This window comes from Balaenoptera physalus (genome assembly GCF_965194825.1).
Source record: "Balaenoptera physalus genome assembly, chromosome: 14".
Classification (NCBI taxonomy): Eukaryota; Metazoa; Chordata; class Mammalia; order Artiodactyla; family Balaenopteridae; genus Balaenoptera; species Balaenoptera physalus.
The window spans coordinates 56318137-56342619 of record NC_138893.1 but is presented as its reverse complement, the minus strand read 5'-3'; the positions used below and the strand labels follow the sequence as shown (position 1 = coordinate 56342619).

Sequence of the window (24483 nt, the reverse complement as noted above, 5' to 3'; positions counted from 1 at the left end):
AAGGTTCTTATTAACTGTATTCATTTACTAGGGCTACTTACAGCAAAATGCCCCAGACTGGGTGGCTTAAACAACAGAAATTTATTTTCTCACAATTCTGGAGACTTGAAGTCCAAGATTAAGGTGTTGGCAGGATTGGTTTCTTGTGATGCCTCTCTCCTTGGTTTGTCAATAGCCATCTTCTCCCTGTGTCTTCACCTGGTCTTCAGTCTTCCCTCTTGTGGGTCTGTGGCCTCATTCTTCTTATAAGGACACCACTCATATTGGATTAGGACCCACTCATATGACCTCATTTTACCTTAACTACCTCTTTAAATGCCCTATCTACAAATACAGCCGCATTCTAAGGTACTGTGGTCAAGATTTCAACATAGGAATTTCAGATGGGACACAATTCAACCCATAACATTAATAATAATCATGATTCACACCTCACATCCCTTCCTGATCCAAAAGTCTCTCATCAACATGTCTTAATGTAAGAGTAAATAGAGTATAGAATGTGTAACGTATGTAAATACTATATAAGAAACAAAGAAAAAGGATGTTAAATGTTATTCCATCTGAAATGCTTCTTTCCTCCACTTTTTACCCTTGATAATAGTGAAGACCACACCACTTTTAGCAGCTTAAAAGTACATCGTCATCCTACACCCATCCTTTCCCCCAAGTCTGAAATCAATTATTTTATGTGTAACTAAGAATACATTCTTACATTCAGAACTATTCTCACTGAAAGAATTATCAATTTATAAGACATTACCTGGATAATCCTAATGCAAGTTAAATCAGCTAATAAATATTATGCATTATTAAGAAGCATGTGATTTGATTATGCAAAAACATTACTATCAAAAACAGTTCAGAAGGACTTTTAACAGAGATTACTTTTAAAAATGATTACTAGGACTGTCTACCAGGAATTCTAAATATTGACTTGTCAAGAGAAACTAATCAACTACTTCTACTACATGGTACATATCCGTACATCAGAGAAGATTTCTTTCTTATCTGTAATGAACAAATTATAAAACAGACCAAATATTAATTATACCACAGATTTTCTTGTAAAACGTATCTAAATTATAATGAATTGGTCTCTGAACCTCAAATGTTTTGTTATAGAAAAGACAGTGTTCAGTTTTAAGCAGTTGAGAAATAAATCACCATTTGTTATATTTTTACAAGTAAGTCAGGTACTGTAGAATTATAAGATTCTTCCTCTCACATTAGAATATAAGGTTCACGAGAGGAAAGATTTTTTGCCTCTTTTTGTCTGTTTTGTTCACATCTCTATGCTCACACTTAGAGTAGTGCCTGGCACAAGGTAGGCACTCAGTAAACATGAATGAATATTTTGAATAAATATTGTAACAAACATATAAATGAAGAGTGCCTGGAAGTTAATAAAATATTTTTAGGGAGAAAAAACTCAATATATACACCCAAATGATTGTTGTCTATATGTTATCACCTTTGGTGATATATGTACATCTTATTTTCATTGCTTAAAATAATTTTGAAACCACACTTCTAGGATTATTTTAGAAACTGTATAAGAAACCCTCTTCCTTTAAGCCTTATATAATTTTAGACCCCAAAATATCAGTCAGCTCAAACAACTTCCTCTCCTCATTCACTAGAAAACAAACTGAGGGGCAGAGATGAGGAGGTCTGCAAAAATAGGAACTTTGCTTAAGAGCAAGTATAAGAAAGCATAACTTCATATCCCAAACCAATGGTCTGCTGAACACCACTGACTACACTACGGCCAAGATTAAGATAGGTCTACTGGAGAATTAATCTTTAAACTCTAGACAACAGATAATCAACAAGGACCTACTATATAGTACAGGGAAATCTACTCAATATTCTGTAATAACCTATGTGGGGAAAGAATCTGAAGAAGAATGGATATATGTATATGTATAACTGAATCACTTAGCTGTACACCTGAAACTAACACAGTGCTGTAAGTCAACTATACTCTAATATAAAATAAAAATTAAATTAAAAAAAATCTTTAAACGCATCATCTTGAGGCCTTTCCAAAGACTCCTTTAAAATATGACTCCCATTATCTGCCATTGTGTATGAATGGATTAAACACTGATTACATATAATGATCTAAATTTATAAATGAACTTGATGTCCATAAACCATACTTGCAATACCAAATATATGGATCTATTTTAAAAGGGTCTTTAAATATTCTTCCTAGTCACTGTTTAGTTTTGCAGGAATTTTATTTTCTGATGACCAATAAACTATATTTTTATCATAAAATGTTTTAGCTTCATATATTCTATTACTAATATCAGTTTTGCCGCTGGACATTTCAACACTTTCCTCAGAAATCAAGATTCTTTTTCACTAAAAGTTGTGAGCTGAGAACGACAAAACAAAATTGTTTACTTATCTGTTGGTTAATAAACCAACACTGATTTACTGTTTTCTGATGGTTTAGAAATGACTGCATAATTATTTCCTAGATACTTCTTTTGTAGCAGTGTCTCACACATAACAGAAGTTGTTAATGAATAACAACTGTTTAATAAAAAGATAATCTGATACTATTTAAAAATAAGATACTATAATTGCCTATTTTACAGTTTAATGCCAATCATTCCATGTTTAAATGTCATTTAAAATAGCATATCTTCAACAAAATAATTGGAATGGTACAATCATTTTTTACAGGTCCTCTCTTACTCACCAAATCATGCATCTTCTCCTCTATTAACCTCTTGGCTGTTTATAAAAATGGGTCTGACCTTTTGAAAAAAAAAATCAATATATCCTTTTGAAAATTTGATGAAAACTATGGACCCTTTCCCCAAAAAACACACATAATTACAGAAGTTTACACATAGATTCTAGGAGTGTTTAGATTTCCTGAAGCACATCCACTGACTCTTGTGGGTATGAACCCCAAATTAAGAAGTTACATTTTGGACTTCCCTGGTGGCACAGTGGTTGGGAGTCCGCCTGCCAATGCAGGGGACATGGGTTCAATCCCTGCTCCAGGAAGATCCCACGTGCCGTGGAGCAACTAAGCCCGTGCTCCACAACTACTGAGGCTGCTCTCTACAGCCTGCGAGCCACAACTACTAAAGCCCGTGCGTGCGCCTAGAGCCCGTGCTCCACAACGAGAAGCCACCGCAGTGAGAAGCCCGCGCGCCGCAACGAAGAGTAGCCCCTGCTTGCCGCAACTAGAGAAAGCCCATGTGCAGCAACAAAGACCCAATGCAGCCAAAAATAAATAAATTTATAAAAAAAAGTTACATTTTACAAAATATCTCTGCATATAAGTATATCCATATCTGTATGACTGTATCTGAGACAAGCTCTATGCACACAGTATTGTTCAGTTAAATTATGTTACTGTATAATCTCTGCTGAAGAGTCAAGTTTCATGAACACATCTGCTGTTTTAGACTACTGGAATCTCATTTGGCCCCCTGTGGTATTAATTTACTTTATAATAAATTACCCATACACTGGGGAATCAAATTTGATTATAACAAACTCCGTTAAGTGGTAGAGGTGAGATGGAAGCAAGAGAAATGTAAGGAAAAAAAGAAAAGGCAGCTAATGACAAAATAGGTACTCAAAAGAGGGGTACGCAAAGACATACTTAATCTACTTTGTAATTTCGTGAGACCCCAATAATTCTAAAAATTTAAGCTGAGGCAAGGGAACATAAATGTGAATCAGTGGGGAAAAAAAAACCTACAAAAATATAGATGGATCTCTGTACTAGAGGATGTACTAGGTCCATACTCTAGGAGCTACAGATGGAACAGAGTTGTAGATAAACAACTGAAAAGATATATAGGGAAAAGTGCCTCCAATAAAACTGAAAAACTTCCAAAGCATCTGACATCCTGAGAGTAGCTGTATTTTTATTTCCAAAGACAAACCACTCAAGTTGCAACTTGTAGACAAAATTTTGTGAAGAGTTTCAAAGTATACTTTCACATTAAGGAATGTAGGCATCCCTCTTCCATCTCACAGAAATAAACCTTGAAAATATTCATCAAATTCTTCTTCCCTATTTAAAAGAAAAAGTATACATATTGATTAAAATCAACAATTAGAGAAAAAAATTACTAGGTGACACATTATATGAGATTAGTAAAAATAAAATATTTTAATCCAACATATTTGCTGATCCATTTATATAGCAATATATTTCATGATTCAGGTATCAAATAATTCTTGGCTTCTAAAATAATCATAACTATACCAAGACTGATTAAATTGAAAATGTATATGTTGGCGCGTCTCCCTGAACAACAGTATTACCTAAGATTTTACTTTGAAGTACTTTGTGAAATGTCATTGCTTCTCTTTACTTTTTGGTTGACTTTATAACTTACTCTGTTCATTCTCATTTCAAATTATAGCCTGATCAAAAAATGAATGAAAAAAACGATTTTAAGGAAAAATACAAGTCTTACTCCTAGGAATAGGGAAAATCTGCTTAGGCTGCAGATTTTATTACTCTGAGAAAAGTAAATATGTATCTGTAGCAGTGAAGATTATGTCTAAAACAAAGAACAGAACTCTGAAAGGAGATATTAAACTATAATGTGTTAAACTCTTATGAAAATTGTAAAGTACTAAATAAATATTAGTGCTAGGAGCCAGAGAAGTACAATGGAAATAGCACAGGTTTTCAAGTCAGACAGTGTTTTTTAAGTCCTAGCTCTGTCACTTATTTGTTGAGCAAGCAAGTTATTTAACTTCTCTGGGCTCAGTTTCCTTATCTATAAAATAAAGAACATCACATTTCCTCATAGACCTGTTCTGAAGATTAAATGTATGTACAATTGCTTTTCTCCCTTCTGGGAACAGAGAATCAAGCTGGACAAATTCTGTGTACCAGTCTCTTCAGAAAATGTTCTTTTAGATCAGAGATTCACAATGGGACTCCATCATTTGATTTTAAATAATTGTGAATGCATAGAGCCACCACAACCATGTTCAAATTTTTAAAAAATTAATTCCAGAATCAGATAAAGTTGATGTAAAATTACCTACAATTTGGTATTCTCCTGGCTACTGTCCCTTTTCCGAAGCATGACAGCAAAATGCAGTGGAATTTTTAAAATTATAGTAAGAACTTAAATATATGAAATTAGCTGAATTTCTGTGTGAACTTAGATGTCAGTACCTGATGTCAAGTTTTTATAAGGTCACAAAGAGCTTTGGATTATGAAATCCCTCTTAGACTTTATTCATGTATCTTTACTGCCAAAAAGGTGAGTTGACTCCAAGACCTATTCTGTCATTTTCAGCTCTTCAAGGGAAAGTTATATGGTCAAAAGTTCAGCTGATAGTTTTACTAGGATAGCGATACCTTTTTTATAATCTGATCTATAATGACGATTCATTTGGGAATTCTTTATTTGGCTGAAAAAAATAAAGTTAAGGTCATAGAAAAAAACTAATCTTTTTTTTTTTTTTTAAAAAACCTCTTTCCAACATACTTGAATTCTATTACACTGAGAACATATTATATAATTAGCAATATGTTTTATAATCAGCTTAAATTAGCGAATTATGATTGATTCAACAGGTCTCTTATTATGAACCAATATGCCTAGAGTAACAAAATGGGACTAAAATTTATTGAGCACTTACTATATTGGTAGGTATTGTGCCAGACCAGGTGCTTTACATTCTTTATTCTATTAAATCTTCACAATAAACTCTTTGTAGTAGGTATTATTTTATCCCCTTTCAAGAGATAAAGCTCAAGTGGTGAACATCCCATATATGAGAAGAACTGATAATATTCCAGCCTATATGCAGACAGCTCTTCCAACCAATAGCAGAGAACAATGCATGTGTTGACTTGTGTATCTCTGGGGGCTAAGGTGGCTGTTGGCAAGAAAACGTATACACCTGTATATATTTGCAAGGGGCTCCCCTGTATAGGTTTATGATAATCAGAATATCATGGATAGGCTGCTCTGGAAGCTAGTAAACAGCATCTCTCTGAAACAATGTGAGCTGAGGAAAGATTTACTCACCAAGAGGGAGCTGGACAAGTTGGCTGCTTATGGCCATAAACAATGGCTGGGAATAAACTCTGACCTTAGCAGGCTAGGTGGTCCTTGGCTTTAAAAAGACATTCATGATGCTAAGTTTTTCATTAACTGTTATCAAAAATGGCTGTGGTCATAGCTTCCTAGACTGATGTAGAAGGTACACATTATCATTGTCTATTAATACTATTATCAGGACTTACTGTGATTTTTCATCTGTCTCTGGTAGTGGGCCCTTCCAAAGTTCAGATTCTGAAGTACTTCCTTCCTCATCAGCGCTTCCTGTTCATTTAAAAGAGATTTTTAAAAATGTGCACATTACATTTAAAACACATTTTGAACTACCCACCAATGCAATTAAATAAATTCCAGATTTACCTGTGGTTTAGCTTCAACTTTTATGGCTCTCTGAAAATTTAATGTACTTTTCCAGACCAATAAATTCTTTTGAAAGATAATAAGCTGAGATATACCAAAGAGCCTCAGCAAATAGACCAAGGATTTAGAGTCTCATGGGAAACTTCTATAAGTTATACTGAGTTAAAGTAACAATTCCAATATTAACTCTATATTATAAAGGAATTATCTCTTGCAATACAGTTGTCTTTAATTTAGTTTCTTATTTTTATTGATCATACAAAAGACATGCAGGTTAAGATTTTTGTAGAGAGTATTTACATTAGGATCAAGACCTTAAGAACTGAACTAGTATATAGGACTAGCTAGTTAAATTATGAAAAAAAATTTGTCAAACTTAAAAAAAAATTAATGCTGATTACATTAACTAGAGGAAGTCCATTTCAATGAAGAAACAGATATTCTCATACACTGTTAGGAGTAAATACCATTTTCTTGAGGAAAATCTGGCAATACAGATCACTTTAAAATATAGATACCCTTTGACCAGCAATGCTGCTTTTAGGAACTTAATTATTTACTTAGAATAAACGAGCACCTCAGATATATGTACAAAGATGTCCATTGTATAACAACAACAGCAAAAGAAAACAAGTTAATCCCCACCAATTAGGGATTAAGGCTTGGTTAAATAAATACTATACAGCTATTTAAAAAAAACCATAGCACATGTGAATTACCATAGAAAAATGTGTATGCTATATCAAAATTTTTAAAAGTTACAGAAAGCAGGCATAGTATAATACAATTTGTATTAAAACATTGTATCTACATATAGATATATATATTATTATTTATGAGTGTGTGTGTGTATATAAATAAATACACACACACACACACATATATATATAAATAATAAGTTTGTAAGGACCAACCAAACTTAACAGTGATTATATTACTTGTGGTCCTGGGATAGTTTTACTCTTTAAGCATTTCCAAATTTTTTAATATTTTAAACAATAATCATGTATTACCTTTAAAGATCAGTAAAAACAATGTATTTTATTTTTAAAACATAACAAAATAGACATGTTTCAAATGAATCACCCTATATTAGTCAACTAAAAATTATCAAATACTGAAACATGTATTATGAGACAACAAAATTATATGCCACAAAGTAATTATGTTAGCAAATAATTCCTCTCCAATAATGACCATTAGTCTGGAAAAGAAGTGACACAAATTTGGCCTGTCAATAAGAATGTACCTTAGTTAAACACAACACAAAAATAAAACAGTACTGATTTGCCATGGTGGTTCTAGCCTTTTTTCCTGTTGGACTTTGATCCTTGAATCAACATGTATGTCTGAACTTTGGTCCTAACTGAATCTATTCTAGCACAAATTCTAACAAAAACAGCAAAAAAAAAAAAAAAAAAAAAAAAAAGGGAGTGGGGGTTGTGCTTCTAACGATCGACACAGGAAGATGATAAAATTATAAAGCTCTGGGAATAAGATTCCCACTCAACCACAGCCAGCACTGGAACGCTGGTGTCCCAAACTGAATATGTGAAAAGAAAAAAGTCTTCTGCTTGGGACTTCCCTGGTGGCACAGTGGTTAAGAATTCGCCTGCAATGCAGGGGACATGGGTTCGAGCCCTGGTCCAGGAAGATCCCACATGCCGCGGAGCAACTAAGCCCATGTGCCACAACCACTGAGCCTGCGCTCTAGAGCCCGTGAGCCACAACTACTGAGCCCACATGCTGCAACTACTGAAGCCTGTGCACCTAGAGCCCATGCTCTGCAACAAGAGGAGCCATCTCAATGAGAAGCCTGCGCACCACAACAAAGAGTAGACCCCTGCTCGCCACAACTAGAGAAAGCCCGTGCACAGCAACGAAGACCCAAGACCCAACGCAGCCAAAAAACAAAAAAAAACAAAACAAACAAACAAAACAGTCTTCTGCTCTTATTTTTATGAAAATTCACTAACTGAGATAAAGAAAGCACAGAAAAACTAATTAGGCCTAGTAAAGTTATCACCATGGTGTTATCCTGTTAATGATGTCAGAGAACAAACCTACAAGGCCTTTGAAAGTGGGCAGCTAATTTCAAAAGGCCTTACAACCACCTGTTTTCTTGTTCCCTCTCAAGAGTACTGCCCACATGCCAGCTTTCCTACACCAGTTTTCTGATAACAGACGATCCAGTTTTACTAAAAAATACAATCAGTTTAGAATAACATTATAAAATAACTCTCTTTGAAAGAGGACATCCTGAAAAAGTGATCAAATATCCTTAGAGAATCAAATCTACAAGATTGGATTATATGACCTTTAAGGTCCCTTACAATCCTATGAATCTATTAATATTTAACTACGAATCTAAAACACCTAGTTCCATGAGGTTGACAGTAACTACAAATCACTTTTTTGATAACTGTTACAATCTGCCAGAGGTGGGAAGGGTGCTGCTAAGGAAATAACATTTAGAAGAACGGGCAACACAAAACGATGCTTGCATTTCTATCAGTATCAAATCTACACAGTAATTATTGACAAGTGGGGATCAGAATTTAAGTCCCTGACTCTGTACTGGAAGGGGAGCTTGGAGGTCCAGCCCTTATCCAATGAATGAACACCTTACTGTAATACTTCCAATAACAAGTGGCTGTCCAATCTAAACACCTCACTACTTCCTGAAGCAGCCCATTCCTCCATTCCTTTCTTCAGATAGTTCTAATTGACAAATTTTTCCTTAAATTAAGGCAAAAATCTGTCCTTGGGCTATTTTTATCCATAGACTCTAGTTCTGCCAACCAGCCACCAAAAATAAGTCTCCTACATAGTAGCAGTCTTGAAAATATCTACAGTTTCCATGTCTACCTCCTTACCCCTTCCCTCTTCACTTTTTCCTAAGCTAAACATCTATGGTTCCTTCAACCTTCTTCCTATAACAACATTTCAAGTTCTGACAACACTTTGGTTGTTCTATTCTTGACCTGCTTTAAGATTTCAATGTTCCTTTTAGAATGTAATGCAAACTGCATATAATTTTCCCTATATGCTTTGAATAATGCAAGTAGGTCTATCATCTTGGTTTTTCTGGATATTACATACCTAAATAACTTGGCCTACTGAAGAAGTGGCAAGTCTCCAATTATGAAAACAATGGACAGGTCAGACTTTTAGACGTAACTTCTGATCTGACCCATTGTGAAGAACAAACACAAAATCTAATGTCCAGTATTTTCCTTTTCTCTGATATAATAATAGCTACAGGTTATCAAAGACTACTTCATATAAGACACATGCTTTACATGTTTATTATTTCACTTGACTCTGATAATAATCCAATGAAGTCAAGTCTCTTTATACCCATTTTACAGATAGAACTGAGACACAGATCAAATCATTTAATGTGGATTTGTGTAATATATCTGCCCAAACTGAGGTATAAAGAGTGGACTAACGTTTGATTCACTGATGAACAGTTATTGATGATATAAGTAAAAGAGCAGACTCTGGAGTTATAAACCTGTGTTTAATCATAGCTCTGACATTAACCAACTATTTGACCTTATGCAATTTATGTAAATTCTCTGGGTCTTGGTTCTCTTATCTGCAAAATGGGATATTATATGCCCATTACTATGATTAAATGAGGTACACAACTAAACCACTTGCGATTATGGCTGACAATCAACAAAAGCAAGTTAAAATTATTTTTCCCCATAGAAATTGGGCTTTTCTTTATGGATCTGGTGTAAATAATCCATATGTTAAATGAGGGTAAAAGGGTAACTGAATATTATCCAAATGGAAATGAAATATATAATAGAAACAGCAGAATTTGAGTTGTAAAATTGCCAAGACCACCTAAGACAGGTCACTGACCACCTGAGAAGATATCTGGGTTTGGCAAACTATAACAAGGTACATGTCCCCTGCTTGAAATGGTTCTACTTCAAGAACCAAGCTAAGCTAGAGATTCTTCAGGTTGGCTACAGTATTCTCCTCTCCCTACCACTAGAAGTTTGACCTAGCTGAGGAGGGTGAAGAGACATAAGATTATTTCTGGGAAATGAGGGAGGTTTGAGAGGGCTGGGGGAAAGACAGTGGGAGGGAGAAGGAAGGAAGAGGAAACGAAAGAATGAATATAAACAAGTCAGTCAAGACCTTTCCCCAAAAGATTTTTTAATAAAAATTGGAATTGGAGAAGGGCAATGTTATTTTTTTACATTAAATAGGCCTTCACACCTCTCACTGCAACATATAGTTGGAAATAGGCAAAAACTATAAAATTTCCCATTTTAACCTGTGTATGCTTTCTAACAATATATATACTTGCTACCCCATCCTCAGATAGCTTAAGTCTATCGTCTCATGCCTGGCTATGCTCTATAAGCTGTCAGGAAACTTAATCTAATTTAGAAGAAGGAGCTACTGATAGATTAGGATTCACATGGGGAGAAAGGAAGTGTCAGTGCTTTAAGGACACTTCAAATGTGTTGAAAACAAAATGGTATGAGTAAAATAATTCATAAGGAATATGTTGTATTCCTAAACTAGAGGAATAGCTCCACTGATATCTCCCTCTTCATTAAAATTTTAAACAGTAAATATCTTTAAAATTCTATTTCTCTAAAATTTCTGATTACTGAACACTTAAAAATTCTCCTTAAGAATTATATACTAGGGGCTTCCCTGGTGGCGCAGTGGTTGAGAATCTGCCTGCCAATGCAGGGGACACGGGTTCGAGCCCTGGTCTGGGAGGATCCCACATGCCGTGGAGCAGCTAGGCCCATGAGCCACAACTACTGAGCCTGCGTGACTGGAGCCTGTGCTCTGCAACAAGAGAGGCCGCGATAGTGAGAGGCCCGCGCACTGCGATGAAGAGTGGCCCCCGCTTGCCACAACTAGAGGAAGCCCTCACACAGAAACGAAGACCCAACACAGCCAAAAATAAATAAATTAATTAATAAAATTAAAAAAAAAAAAGAAACTTAAAAAAAAAGAATTATATACTAAAATGCTAATAAAGTTTAAATTGAATGGTGATTTGGAGCAATTACTAAATATTTTCCTGAGTTTGCCACATAAATGTATATTACTTTAAAATCAGAAAAAAATTAATTCTTAAGTTTATAAATTTACAAGTAAGGCTAGAAGTCTCAAATCTCTAAATTTCTATAAATAAGTCCAGATATTATAACATAAATTAGATATGTTATTGAACTATACTTTGTTAGACCGTATTTATTGCAAGTTCTTTAAGAAATTCTACATTGTATTACTGTTGAGATACAAGGTTACTGTTTGTTATATCACAAATGGATACCCCCTTTTATGAACCCACAGTAGATTCTGCTCTCAAAACTGCCTGGAAAAAGCCGAACACCCTGTGAGTTCTCTTTAATATTGTATGGGTACAATTAATCATTCTACTGGTGGTTTCCTTTCTTTGGTCTGGTTGTTAGGAAGAACAGTGACAAATCTGTGATCTACTTTTGCAATTATGCAAGACTTTTTGGTAAATATTTGTCTGTATTAATTTTACCTCTAGCTTTACTTTCCTATTCTATCTTATTTTTCCATTATTTTGATTTCACCTTTAAAAAAATCTTATAGTATATATTTTTGTAAGTCATTGTGAATACTTTTTGGAATGTTGCAGGGAATAAACAATAAAATTTGTAGCAAATATTCAATGAAATCCAATCTGATGAAAACTACAGGACTTATTAAAAAACTGACCAGTAACAACCATTGCTAACATTTGCTTTCTATGTACAAACCACATATTTAATCTGATCAATCAAAATCACCAAATGACAAGCGATCACTCAGCCTTGTGCAATATAAGCAATATTTCTTAAATTTTAATCCACCTCCCCAATTTTTTCTATCCCAACTTCATCCCTCTTGTTCTCTTCCTTCATACTTCATGATGTGAAGTTAAAATGTTTATCCACTGTATTTACTGAAAAAAAAATTTATGCTCTTCTATTCTTGACATAAGAAACTTTTAAATGTTCTAATTTGGGGAAGAAATACACTTTTGCTCTTTTTTCTATGATTTTTCTCACACAGTACAAAAACAACAACAAAAATTTACATCAGAAAAAGTCACAGTTTGTGGGAAACCCAAATTGTAAATAACTTGAATTTGTATACTTTTATTAAATAAAAACTTGATACTGTTGATAGAATTTTCTGATTTCACTGAGAGTGAATGTGCTGGAAAACAAAAACAAAAACAAAAAACCCAGCACTGTTTTGTCAAGAATTACCTTGCAGTGGTGTAACAGCTATAGCTATAACTGGAATTCTTCCCAATAGTCTAGTGTATAGTCTTGCAGGAAAGCACTTCACTGTCTTCTAATCTTTCCTGTTCCTTAGACTTATCTCCCTAATTAAAATGTTAGATTCTTTTAGGGAGGGGTATTTTATGCTCTTGTACAGCCTGGAATACCTAGCACAAAACATAAAAAATAATGAACACCTATAAAAAAAAAATCTCATGTTGCTAGGACAAAAAAAAGCAAAAAAACAAAAAAACCCTCATAGATTAGCTGCAATACAAACAATATTTTATCTACAGATGTTCAACATCTGAAAGCAGTTTACAAATAAATGCCTTTTCTTAATCTTTTAAGAAAAAGAAGATTAAAAAAATCTTTTAATCTTTCTTAATCTTTTTTGATGATCACGTACAGGTGAGAATTCTCTGTAACTGAAAATCACACAAAAAATTATGTCATAAAACAAACATTTTCAATTCTACAATGGTTTACCCAGTGAGGGAAACAGAAAAAGTACTGAGATCTATTAAAGTAATCTTAAAAAATCATCATTATACAATCTCCTGCAGTAAGACCTCAGGGGAAATATTTCTGAAGGCTGCTAAATCAAAAAAGAACAGAAGACAGATGGAGAGTAACAATTCCTCCAACCTCCCTGGACAGGTCTCATAATTAGCCCAAGTTGTCGCATGAATGGCCCCTTAAGGCCAGACAAGAGGGTGTGAGAACTACAGGGTAAAGATTCCAAAGGAAGCCAAGGCCTGGACTGCAACAACTGCTTTATGTTATTGTTTCTTCACTCCTACTTATTTCCTAGTCATCAGAGAGCAAATAAAAACATAGCTAAACTTCCAATGGCAAAAGAAATGTATTCTTCTCTGTCATGTAAGGAACAATGATACCTGCTTCCAAGTGTCAATAGGTTAAAAAAAGGACACAATTGGAACCAGAAGGAAGAAGTTGTACGTTTGGGCTAAATGTTAAGAGAAACCTGCTAGCAATTACAGCTGTCTGAAATGTAAAGGAGTATTTTGGAAAATGGGTTCCTTTTCCCTGGAGGTGTTGAAGCTAAAGCAGAACAAATACATGATAAAGAGCAGTGCATCTTAACCTTTATTGTACATATGAATCATTCTGAGAACTTAAAGTGCAACTCCAATTTAGGAGATCTGGAAGGGTCTGAAATTATGCATTTCTAATAAGCTCCCAAGTGATGACAGTGCAAAGGACCATATTTTGAAAGGTGAAACCATAGAAAATATTTTTGATCATGATTCCAGGGCTGATCTCTGACGTTCCTTTCAACATTGAGAAACTGGCTGATTTCACTGACTCACTCACCTAACATTTACTGAATGCCTACTATGTGGAGCAAGCACTGTGTTTAGGAATTGGGGATAGAGAACTAAACAAGTCACACAGTCCCTTCCTTAACAGAAAAATTATTCCAAGAGTGATACGTATTTCTAAAGGAGAGTGCAGGGTGCTATCAGAACGTGCTAACAGGGACCTAATCTTGCCTGGAGGAGTGGGGTGAAGGGTGTCAGAAAAGGCCTATCCAAGGAACTGAGCTTGGGGGCAGGGTGGAGGTGGGAGGGATAAGATCTTGAACTTCCTGCCCAGACAATTTACCTAAATACCCTGTTCTGTTCACACCTGCCAAAGCAGACTGGTCCTCAAAGTCAAGCTTTGATCTTTCTTACATTTCCTCTCTATCCATTCAGCTATCTAGCCATCCAATTATCCATCCATCCATCCACTTACTTAACATTTTGTATGATGGTAACCTAAGGCTATCGGGGTTGATGAGATCACACAGGGAGAACAGAGAGAATAAAAAGAAGTTCTGTAAGAGCCTTGAGCAATTCCAACAAGGGTAAGATGGAGGAGGAATTATAGTCAAGAGGCTGAGGAGAGGCTGAAAAGATAGGAAAAAGATCAAGAAAGTAACTGTCCTGAGGAATGCCGACAGTCCAAATGCAGCTGAGATATTAAGCATTTATTAATTACTATTCAAGTCTGGGCCAAATTAAGGTGGCCTGGCAAGAAAGTATCATATCAAGATCAACCTAGTTCCAGATGAGCGATCCCAGATGAGAAGATATTAAAGAGGTCTACATGGTCTTCCTAAAAGTTTGCTAAGAGGTTGTCATTTTCTGCTTTATACCAAAGCAGCTGAAAAAAAGAACTATATCCTGTGCTCTCTGCTATGAAAGGTGCTCTGAATAAACAGTAAATAAGACACAGATGTCTCAATTCCACTCTGCTTTGGTTTTCTATCTCTGAAGTTGCCCTGAAACAATCTTCAAGTCTTTCATTTTCTTATTCTTTATTATTTATGCCTTACATGTGCTAGTGGGGTGCTAGGGATAGAGCAATGAACACAGCAGACAGAACCCCTGTTCTCCTTATGTTTTATGTAATTGTCATATGTGTAATGAAGGAAAAGTTCCAAGGTTGTGACAGCATTATAAATGGGAGTCCGAATTTAGATTCATGGTCAGGAAAGGATCCCTGAGGAAGTGACATTTAAGCTTAAATCTGAAGGATGAGTTAGGATGGGACTGGAGGTTTTATAGAGGAAGCAGCACGTATACAGTCCTTAAACAGAAAGAAGTTCGGCATTTCCTAGAAACTGAAAGGCTATGTGGGTGGAGTGTGAACATAAGGTGAAGAGTCGTGATAAACAAGCCTTGTATGCTGGATCATATAGAGAGCCTTTGGGCCTTGTCCAGATATTGGTTATATCCTAAGAACATAGGAAATCACTACTAGATGGAGAATGGATTAAGGAGAGGGAGGTGGGATGACAAGACAGTGTTAGAATCAGTACGGATAATATAGTAGTAGCCTAGATGAGAAAACATGGTAGTCTGAACTAGACTAGAGAGAACATGAGAAATACATACCCTGGGGGTAAAATTGATAGTATTTACATAAATAATGAGAAAAAAAGAAGGCATCAAGGATAATTTCCCGATTTCCGATATTAGTTTTTAGGTTGACAGAGGTATCACCTACTGAAATATAGAACACTAAAGGAAAAACATCTATAAGGAAGATCACATGCATATATATTGTAATTTGAGGGGTGCAACCCCATCCCTAGCCCTGAGTATCCAGCTACCTAATTATCTGTTTTGGAGGTACTGAATAAACTTTTACAAGGTAGGGATTAGTTCTTCTTTTATTTGGAATATGCAATGATTAACATAGTATCATACTATGATATAAATATATTATATAACAGTGAATGCTACAAAATCCTCAGATATAATACAGTAAATATTTTACTGGCACATGAGGATAAATAAAAATTTTTAAAAACTCAAATGAGATTCTCACACTTATTAATTAAAATTTATTTTGAAATTTGGAACATGATTTAGAGACAAAAAAGGTATTCTGTTTCAAATACCATTTCTCAATAAACAATAGAATATCAGTATTTTTCCTCTCAACATCTATCGATTTTACCAAGTCAAAAACTTGGCAATACATATACTTGAATGTATCATGACATGTTAGAAGAAAAAAATGTATGTAAGAACATAACATATCTAATGATCTTCATAGCTGGAGCAAGGCAGCCCTCTCCTGTTCAAGTATTATGTTAACATTGGCTGGAACCTAATTCAATCTACCATTACCTACCTAATTTAAGTCCAATGCACTCTAAGTTACAGTCAATTTGACTCTACTTTATTATGGACTAAAAAAGCAACTAGCAGTAACCTTCATAATAGCTAACTATGTACCAAGTACTATGCAAACTGCTTACATGCATTATCTCATTTCAACTTCTGAAAAATCCTATGACCTACTAGGTACGATTATCATGACCATTTTACACATGAAAAAACTAAGGCTTAGACAGCTTAAGGACTGCTGAGGAAAAGTAGCAGTTGACTTGGATTTGAATTTAACAGTTATTTACTAATTGTATGTGCACAGCACCATGTTAGGTTCTGAGGAAACATACATATCAACCTCTATCATTTCAAGAAGCTCATAAGCTAGTGAGAAAAATCACAGACCATAATTGAAATCACAGTGTTACAATGTTAAACTGACTTATAGGTTATGTACTGATTTACTGTGTTCAAAGTGCCTTTCACATCCTTATTTGATTCTCCACAATAAGCACCAGCAGTATAGAGAGCAGGTATTCACATCACCACTATGTACACGAGGAAAGTGAAACTCAAGAAATTCAGTGACTTGCTCAAGGTAACAAGTCTGTAAGTAACAAATCCAGAAATTAGAATGCTGTTGCAATATTATACTATCTGCCAAAAATGAATCAAAACCAACCTTGTTCTTGAAACTCCTGTAAGTTACTGTAAATTCATATCGAAATTCTCCAACCAGTTTCCTTTCAACTACTATAAAACAGAATTCTAAATGCATTTACTAATTAAATTCAACATTTGAGACATATGGCAGATTATACTTCATGTTCAGAAATATGAGTAAATATTTTATTTTAATTCCCTTTTACCTTTATCCTTTTTCTTAGAGGACTCTTCTACAGAAGATAATCTGGATTTTTTATGTGATGGCTCTTCACAATCTTTTCTGGCTTTATCCTTTCTTTTTTTTGACTTGACTTCTTTTCTCCTTTATGTTGAACAATATAAAGTTAACTTTTTCAACTGAATTTTACAAAAAATAAAAAGCAATGGGTAAAAAAATCAAATCAGTTAAAGTACTCATTTTTAAAATGTAGTTTACATAATAAGGAACCCTTAAATGAGTCTGTAAATATTTTAGGTTAGTATATTAATTAAAACAATTCTATAAGATTATGAAGCCTGAACACTCTGAGACAAAGGATTATTTTTTATAAGTTCTGTGTATAAACCTTAGTAAATGTAAATCATAGTTTTACTCATTTCCTTTCTCTATTCTATCATTTAGCCATTCTAAAAAAATTACAAAATCAAATCTCATTTCCCTCCACATAATTCATATCTACCTACACTTTGAAAAAACACATACAACAAGAAACCACTCTAACAGTTCTCAACCACCAGTAAATAGAAAATTCTTCTCTTAAGAATAAAGGAATACAGCAAAGGTATAATAGAATGAGGATGGAAAGGCTTACTGTTAACTCATATGGCTACTTTAGACCACTTATCCTTTTACTGCTGTAGCTGTATCTCTTCTAGGCCAAGTTTACAAGGTTGTCAGTACCATAGATGGCAAGCAACTGATTTTAATTGGTTAAGAAAAGAAACACTAAATAGGAAAAGGTGATAATGCTGAAACTGGGACTGGGAAAGAGGATGAAGAGACAACAGAGTAGATTACTTTCAACAAACTTGCTTATCAGACCTTTCAAATTAAGATACACCAAATACTACAATACTGTTTAAGACAGCAATAACTTTTTGCCTCTTGTAAGAATAATTTCAATTTTGAAATGAAGCTCAAAACTCAACGTCAAAAAAACATCTTTGTTACCTTTCAGTATCATTGATAGAGATGGGAAATCAAGTAATCTAAAAACTTTGCTAATTTTAAGAATTTAAAATTTTTTATTTATTTTTAATAGCTAAAATACTAGATAAGGCTCATTTAGAACACAGCTGATTTTAAATTAATATACTAATATATACATTTTATAAAGTTGCATAATCTTACTGTTAAGACTTTCAAGTGTTACTCAGGACATGAAAGTTGACCACCACAATCATGCCAGGTTACACAGATTTTGTCTGAACATCTGCAATGCCAGGGACTTCATTATGCTTGACTTACCATACGCCAGACACTGTGTCAAGCATTTTATATGCATTTTCATTTAATCCCCACAATAACCTTAGTATACTCATTTTTAGAGATAATAAAATTGAGTCTTACATAGGTTAAGTAGCTTGCCCAAGAAGACTAGTAAGTAGATTAGCTGAGAGGAATACATAGGAAAGCCTACCATCTATATATACTGCACAATGCAGGACACTGATACTCCTCCCCCATTCAGTATGGCAGACACAGTCTAGCTCATTCAATAGGAGCCTGAATTTAGCATCTAAAATGAGTACAGAGGTATAATCCTTTGTAAGAATGACAAACTCTAATTAAAACAATGTTTAAATGAGACATAGGAATCACTTTATGAAGACCTGCTTTACAATATAGTTTCTAAGAATATTACAGTATCTGAACACTGATTCCAAACCAAAATTTCTAGCATCTATCTACCACCCTGCACAGGCCTTCACATTTAAAACTGCTTGGCTAGAGTTAGGCATGACGAACTTCCAGTTCCCTGGTTTATGTGGTCATATGGTAATGGTGGATTTTATATACAATCAACTAATTAAACCATCAACCACTCAAGTCTACTTTAGACATCCAGTGCAGGTGACTACATCCAAGACTACTAAAATTAACAACCACATTTTAAAAGATCATATTACCTGTGATGAAAATTTAATTTAAAGGAACATTCTTGGCATAATCCTAAAAAAAAAAAAAAAAGAGTAACACCACGGAATTGCTAAATTTTAATAACTGCACTGCTACTTTACTTTTAATATCATAAATTGTCATTTTTCCTTACATTCCTTTACTGTAAGAGGGGAAACAAATAATCTGAAGAAAACAATCTGATTCTCTCCCACCTCAAAAAATATATATATATAATAAAAATTGTATTAGAATGCTTGAGAAATTGAAAATATTCTGCCATTGCTTTAGAAAATGGTGCTGTCAAGTTATTCTAAAAGCAAACTGTTTCACAGGCAGCATTAATTGTATCTCACATCAAAAACATCTAATAACAATAGTGTGGGTATAGTCATTTCCTCTGAAGTACTCTAAGAGTTTTCAAATGGAGAAGAACTTTCAAAAAAGTTCCTCTATTGTGGTCTCTTTTTTGCTTTAATCTCAGTTCACACTAGTTGACTCTTCCTCATAAGCACTTCCAGGAAGAACTCAGACACCAACCTTCACTGGTGTGTACCAAGTAGCATATGGAGAAATCCTTGATTTCTACCCGGAGTGGGCAGACACTCTAAGGGCACACGTATTTAGGAACCAGAGAAGGTTGTTAACATGATGCAGAGAAGAAGCTGACACATAAAAGACTAGCTTAGAAAAAAAAAAAAAAAAAAAGAATGAGCAACAGATCCTAAAACATGTATATTAAGAGAAACTTTTGTATTCTGGGTTATAATCCTAAGCTTTTAAGACTGATATCAAGAACAATCTGCCCTCCTAAAATTTTTTCTTTATTGACACAATTAAGTCTACACCATAACAATATGGCTATCAGCTAATGAGAGACTTTACATTGCCTTTTCTGATACTTTGCATCTCACTCTGCACTGGTGACATTCTCAAATTAATGGAAAGAGGTCTTCACTTCACGAATTACTGGTTTACATCTGGCATTAGAACTATTTCCCCTAATGTCACTCCTGCAACTTTCATAAGCTCTGAGAAAAAAAGAGTTTCCAAGAAGACACATTAAAAATTTTAAATTGAATCTTAAATTAGCCTATATATTTTAAAATCTAGATTACTAGATAAACTTTGAAGAAATCAATCATACCCCACCTAAAGTCAACTTACTTAATTTAACAAGCGCATTTCTCTTTTCACCATGCTCAATATAACCAAAATTAACTTCCCAACTCTTTAGGCCTTCTTTTTTATCACAACATTTATTTCCACAGCAAAACTGGCCTGCAAATAAAGGAAGGAATATTAGCTATGATGGTTGGTGACAATATTTATCTATACAATCTGGTATTACCTCTGAAATTTACTCAACATACATACATAACATACATGACATACATATATAAATTCCTAGCTCTATAAAATAATCATTAAAAAACTGACCACAATAATTGTGGTATGTTCAACAATCAAATCAAATTGCTGAATGAACTGTTTAAAAAAAAAAAATCAGTTCCAGAATTCTTTACTTGATAGATAGTTGACCATCTATCAAGTTGACTGTTTATATTAAGATTCAGATTTTTAGTGACTCCATGTGCGGGAATCTTACACTTTGGAAGATGGAAGTACTAAAAAAGTGTACTCACTAATACCCTAAAAGAATAAGTATATTTTCCAAAGTACATGCACTTATACCTGGGACAATCTTTTTCAATATTTAATAATATTAAAATTGATAAACATTGAAATTTTTAATACAGCATTTAAGTACCAGCATAAAATGACATTTAAAGCACATTTTAACTAGCATTTTGAGATTAAGTAGAATAAGTAATCAAACCTGATGCTCTAAATTTTAGAATCACTTGACACTAAAATCAACGCCTTATTATCGTATCCATTGTATATTAAAACCTTATGCAAAAAAGGACTAATATTGATGATCCAAGAGGGGAAAAAAAAATAAACTACTCAACAATTACAAACTTTAACAGAAAAAGACAAGATCAAACTTATTTGCACAAACTAAAAAAAAGGATTTATATCTCAATAATTTGCACCAACAGGAACAAACTGACTTTTTTTCATAAAAAAGAAACTGTCAAAATGAATTTTGAAAATTACCAGTTCAAAGGCTGATAACTTTTCTAAATTGGCATTGTTTTACTCATTCCAAATAAATACTTCATTAAATCTGTATGTTTAGCAACGGCTCTATTGTTAAAAAAGCACCAAGATTCAATCACAGCAAATAGCTTTCTTTCCCCTTCTCAATTAAAACTTTTTTCAATTACATGAGAGAATGTCCATCAATTTTTTTTTTAAAGGCAGCATTACTTACTGTCACTTGAAAATTCCATTCAATAAAAGTATAAAATTTTAAAATTGTGATAGACATTTCAACAGTTCTCATTGTCTTAGGTAAAAGCACAAACTAAAATGTAATGCTAAGAAAAGTTAAAAATAGCTTAAAAATTATTCTTTTTCCTTCTCCTCTATAGTACCTTTAGGGCTGATCTTAATTTATGGAAGATGTATATGAGCCACACTGACAGCATAAATGTTTAATCGTTTAAAAACAAAACCTTTATTTTCAAAGATTTTTTAAAGTTTTTAGTTTAAAATTATTTCCTTAATGTTCCTATGTAGTTTTCAGAAGCATTAACACTTAAAATGCAATCACCAATGAAGAGCTAATTTTATAGCATGAGATAGTATAGAGATTAACACTAAATGCAATCACCAATAATACAAAGCTAATTTTATAGCATGAGATAGTATAGAAATATTAAATTTTCAGAAATATTTTATGAATAGATTACAATGCATAGAAAAAGCATTTACTGATTGTCTACCAAATGCTTGTTCTTTTTCTGTCAGAGTAAATATTTGGGCTCAAACTCAGTGACTCCCTAAGAACTAGCCTGTCTAAAAATTCTATTAGGTTCAAAGTAATATTTAATTTCTATCTGCAAAATGTGGATTTGACTGGAATACAGTAATACCAACACATTATTCCAAAAATTAATAAAGAGAAAAACTCAAGTATTCATCTGTTGATAGTTTCCTTCTTAGGAAACTTTTAACTCTTTGAACATTTTCTACTTATCTGAAATTGAATATCCTAGAAGCAAAAATTCTAAAGGTAAAAAACGTTAAAGCATTATATTTTGAACTTTGTTAGCAATATATCATTAATACACCTTCTCTAATTTTACTTTGTATTTTGTAGATAATCACTTATTGTATACATTAGGAATAATCTTACCCAATGACTTCAATAATATAACAAAATAACCTTATCCTATTAAAAACTAAAATAAAGAAAAAGAATTACCTTTCCCTGAAATTACTTCTTTTTCTACTCGCCACCTAAATCCAAACTGACAAGAAAAAAAAAATACATTTATGCCAGAGTAAATTTAAACAATATTTAAATTGTAGATAAATCTTAACATGGAGCCAACAATTAACATAATGACACTTACTAATCTAAAAACTAAACCTAATTCCCATCATGATAGTTTTTTCTCTCCTTATAGGATTCCAGGTACTTAAAAATACATCTGAACAATTAACCAACTTCTCTGTTAAGGAACAATCCTCTTTACTTTCTTTTTTTTTTTTAATTTTTATTTATTTATTATTTTTGGCTGTGTTGGGTCGTTTCTGTGCGAGGGCTTTCTCTAGTTGCGGCGAGTGGGGGCCACTCTTCATCGCAATGCGCGGGCCTCCCACTGTTGCAGCCTCTCTTGTTGCAGAACACAGGCTCCAGACGCACAGGCTCAGTAGTTGTGGCTCATGGGTCTAGTTGCTCCGCGGCATGTGGGATCCTCCCAGACCAGGGCTCGAACCCATGTCCCTGCATTAGCAGGCAGATTCTCTACCACTGCGCCACCAGGGAAGCCCCACCCTCTTTACTTTTTAAAAAAGTTTATTTATTCATTTTTGGCTGTGTTGGGTCTTCACTGCTGTGTGCGGGCTTTCTCTAGTTGCTGCGAGCAGGGCCTACTCTTCATTGTGGTGCACAGGCTTCTCATTGCAGTGGCTTCTCTTGTTGCAGAGCATAGACTCTAGGTGCATGGGCTTCAGTAGTTGTGGCGTGTGAGCTCAGTAGTTGTCGTGCACAGGCTTAGTTATTCCGTGGCATGTGGGATCTTCCTGGCCCAGGGCTTGAACCTGTGTCCTCTGCATTGGCAGGTGGATTCTTAACCACTGCGCCACCAGGGAAGTCCGATCCTCTTTACTTTTAGACTTCTTATTAAAAGTTATAGGTGCCAGGCACAAGGTATGTAAATTAACAAAAAATATATACTGTTCTATAACACTGACAGAAAAAAAAGAAGTTATAGTACAATAAAGAAGCAGTATACTATAATGAGAGTACAGTCTTTGGAGTCAGATTGTTTGGGTTTATGTCTTACCTCCATCGCTTGACAGCTATATAATACTGGACAAGTTATTTAATCTATTTATGGCTCAGCTGCCTCATACAGAGGTAACACGAGTACTACTGCTTTGGGTTAAGACGTTTAAATGGAATAATACATATAAAGTACTTATAATAGTATCTGGTGTATAGTACACCAGGGGTTAGCAGATAATGGTCTACAGGCCTGCTGCCTATTTCTATAAATAAAGTTTTAATGGAACACAACCACAACCATTCATTTGTATATGGCTCTTTTCCCACTACAACAGCATAGTAATGAACAGGAAAGAGCAGTGGTACCAGTCTGGAGCCCTAAAGTGGAAAGTTGTTAAATTTCCCTCCTGATTCCTAAACATAACTTTATAGTTGACCCTTGAACAGACCCTTGAACATGGGGTTTAGTGGCACTGACCACTATGCAGCTGAAAATCTGAGCATAAATTTACACTTAGCCCTCCAAATCCAGGCATCCACATCTGCAAACTCAACCAACCGCAGACTGTGTAGTACTATAGTACGTATTTAGTGAAAGAATCCACACAGTTCAAACCCATGTTGTTCAAGGGTCAACTGTATTTGCTTTTTGGCTAAAAATGATACAATGTTAAAATGTTTTCTCCACTATCTTATAAGACTCACATTCATATGCTAAATTACTATAATTTTAGTAAATGGTTTAGTTTTCTATTCAATTTACCATACAGTTAAAAGCTCAGCTCTAGAATCATGCTGACCCAATGCAAGCTCTTATTAACTAGCTGTGAGGTTGGGAAAGTTACTTCTCAGTCTATTTCCTTTTTATGAGTAAAATCCTAATCTCACAGGTTGTTGTAGTTAAGAAAGATAATTCAGGGCTTCCCTGGTGGCGCAGTGGTTGAGAATCTGCCTGCCAATGCAGGGGACACGGGTTCGA

At 34.3% G+C, this 24483-nt stretch overlaps 1 protein-coding gene and 1 long non-coding RNA gene across 4 annotated transcripts in view; both read right to left on the bottom strand.

The window, feature by feature from the left end:
* Window positions 1–62: 62 nt before the first annotated feature.
* Window positions 63–3106, bottom strand: LOC309642400. Of its 2 annotated transcripts, none has more exons than XR_014253159.1 (2): window positions 2717–3106; window positions 63–242 (listed from the first exon to the last, which is right to left on the bottom strand). It is a non-coding gene; the product is annotated as an uncharacterized lncRNA (long non-coding RNA). The 2 variants fall into 2 exon arrangements; XR_014253160.1 differs by having other exon boundaries at window positions 63–239.
* Window positions 3107–3885: 779 nt separating this feature from the next.
* LOC309642347 (protein FRA10AC1) overlaps window positions 3886–24483 on the bottom strand; it is a 40272-nt gene continuing 19674 nt past the window's right edge. For both annotated transcript variants that reach the window (XM_082423913.1, XM_082423914.1), the window contains 6 exons: window positions 22476–22521; window positions 20306–20419; window positions 19150–19192; window positions 17223–17341; window positions 6260–6338; window positions 3886–4054 (listed from right to left, as the gene is read on the bottom strand). In XM_082423913.1, coding sequence (XP_082280039.1) covers window positions 4012–4054; window positions 6260–6338; window positions 17223–17341; window positions 19150–19192; window positions 20306–20419; window positions 22476–22521 — 444 coding nt within the window. In that variant the 3' untranslated portion in view covers window positions 3886–4011. The remainder of the gene's footprint in view (window positions 4055–6259; window positions 6339–17222; window positions 17342–19149; window positions 19193–20305; window positions 20420–22475; window positions 22522–24483) is intronic.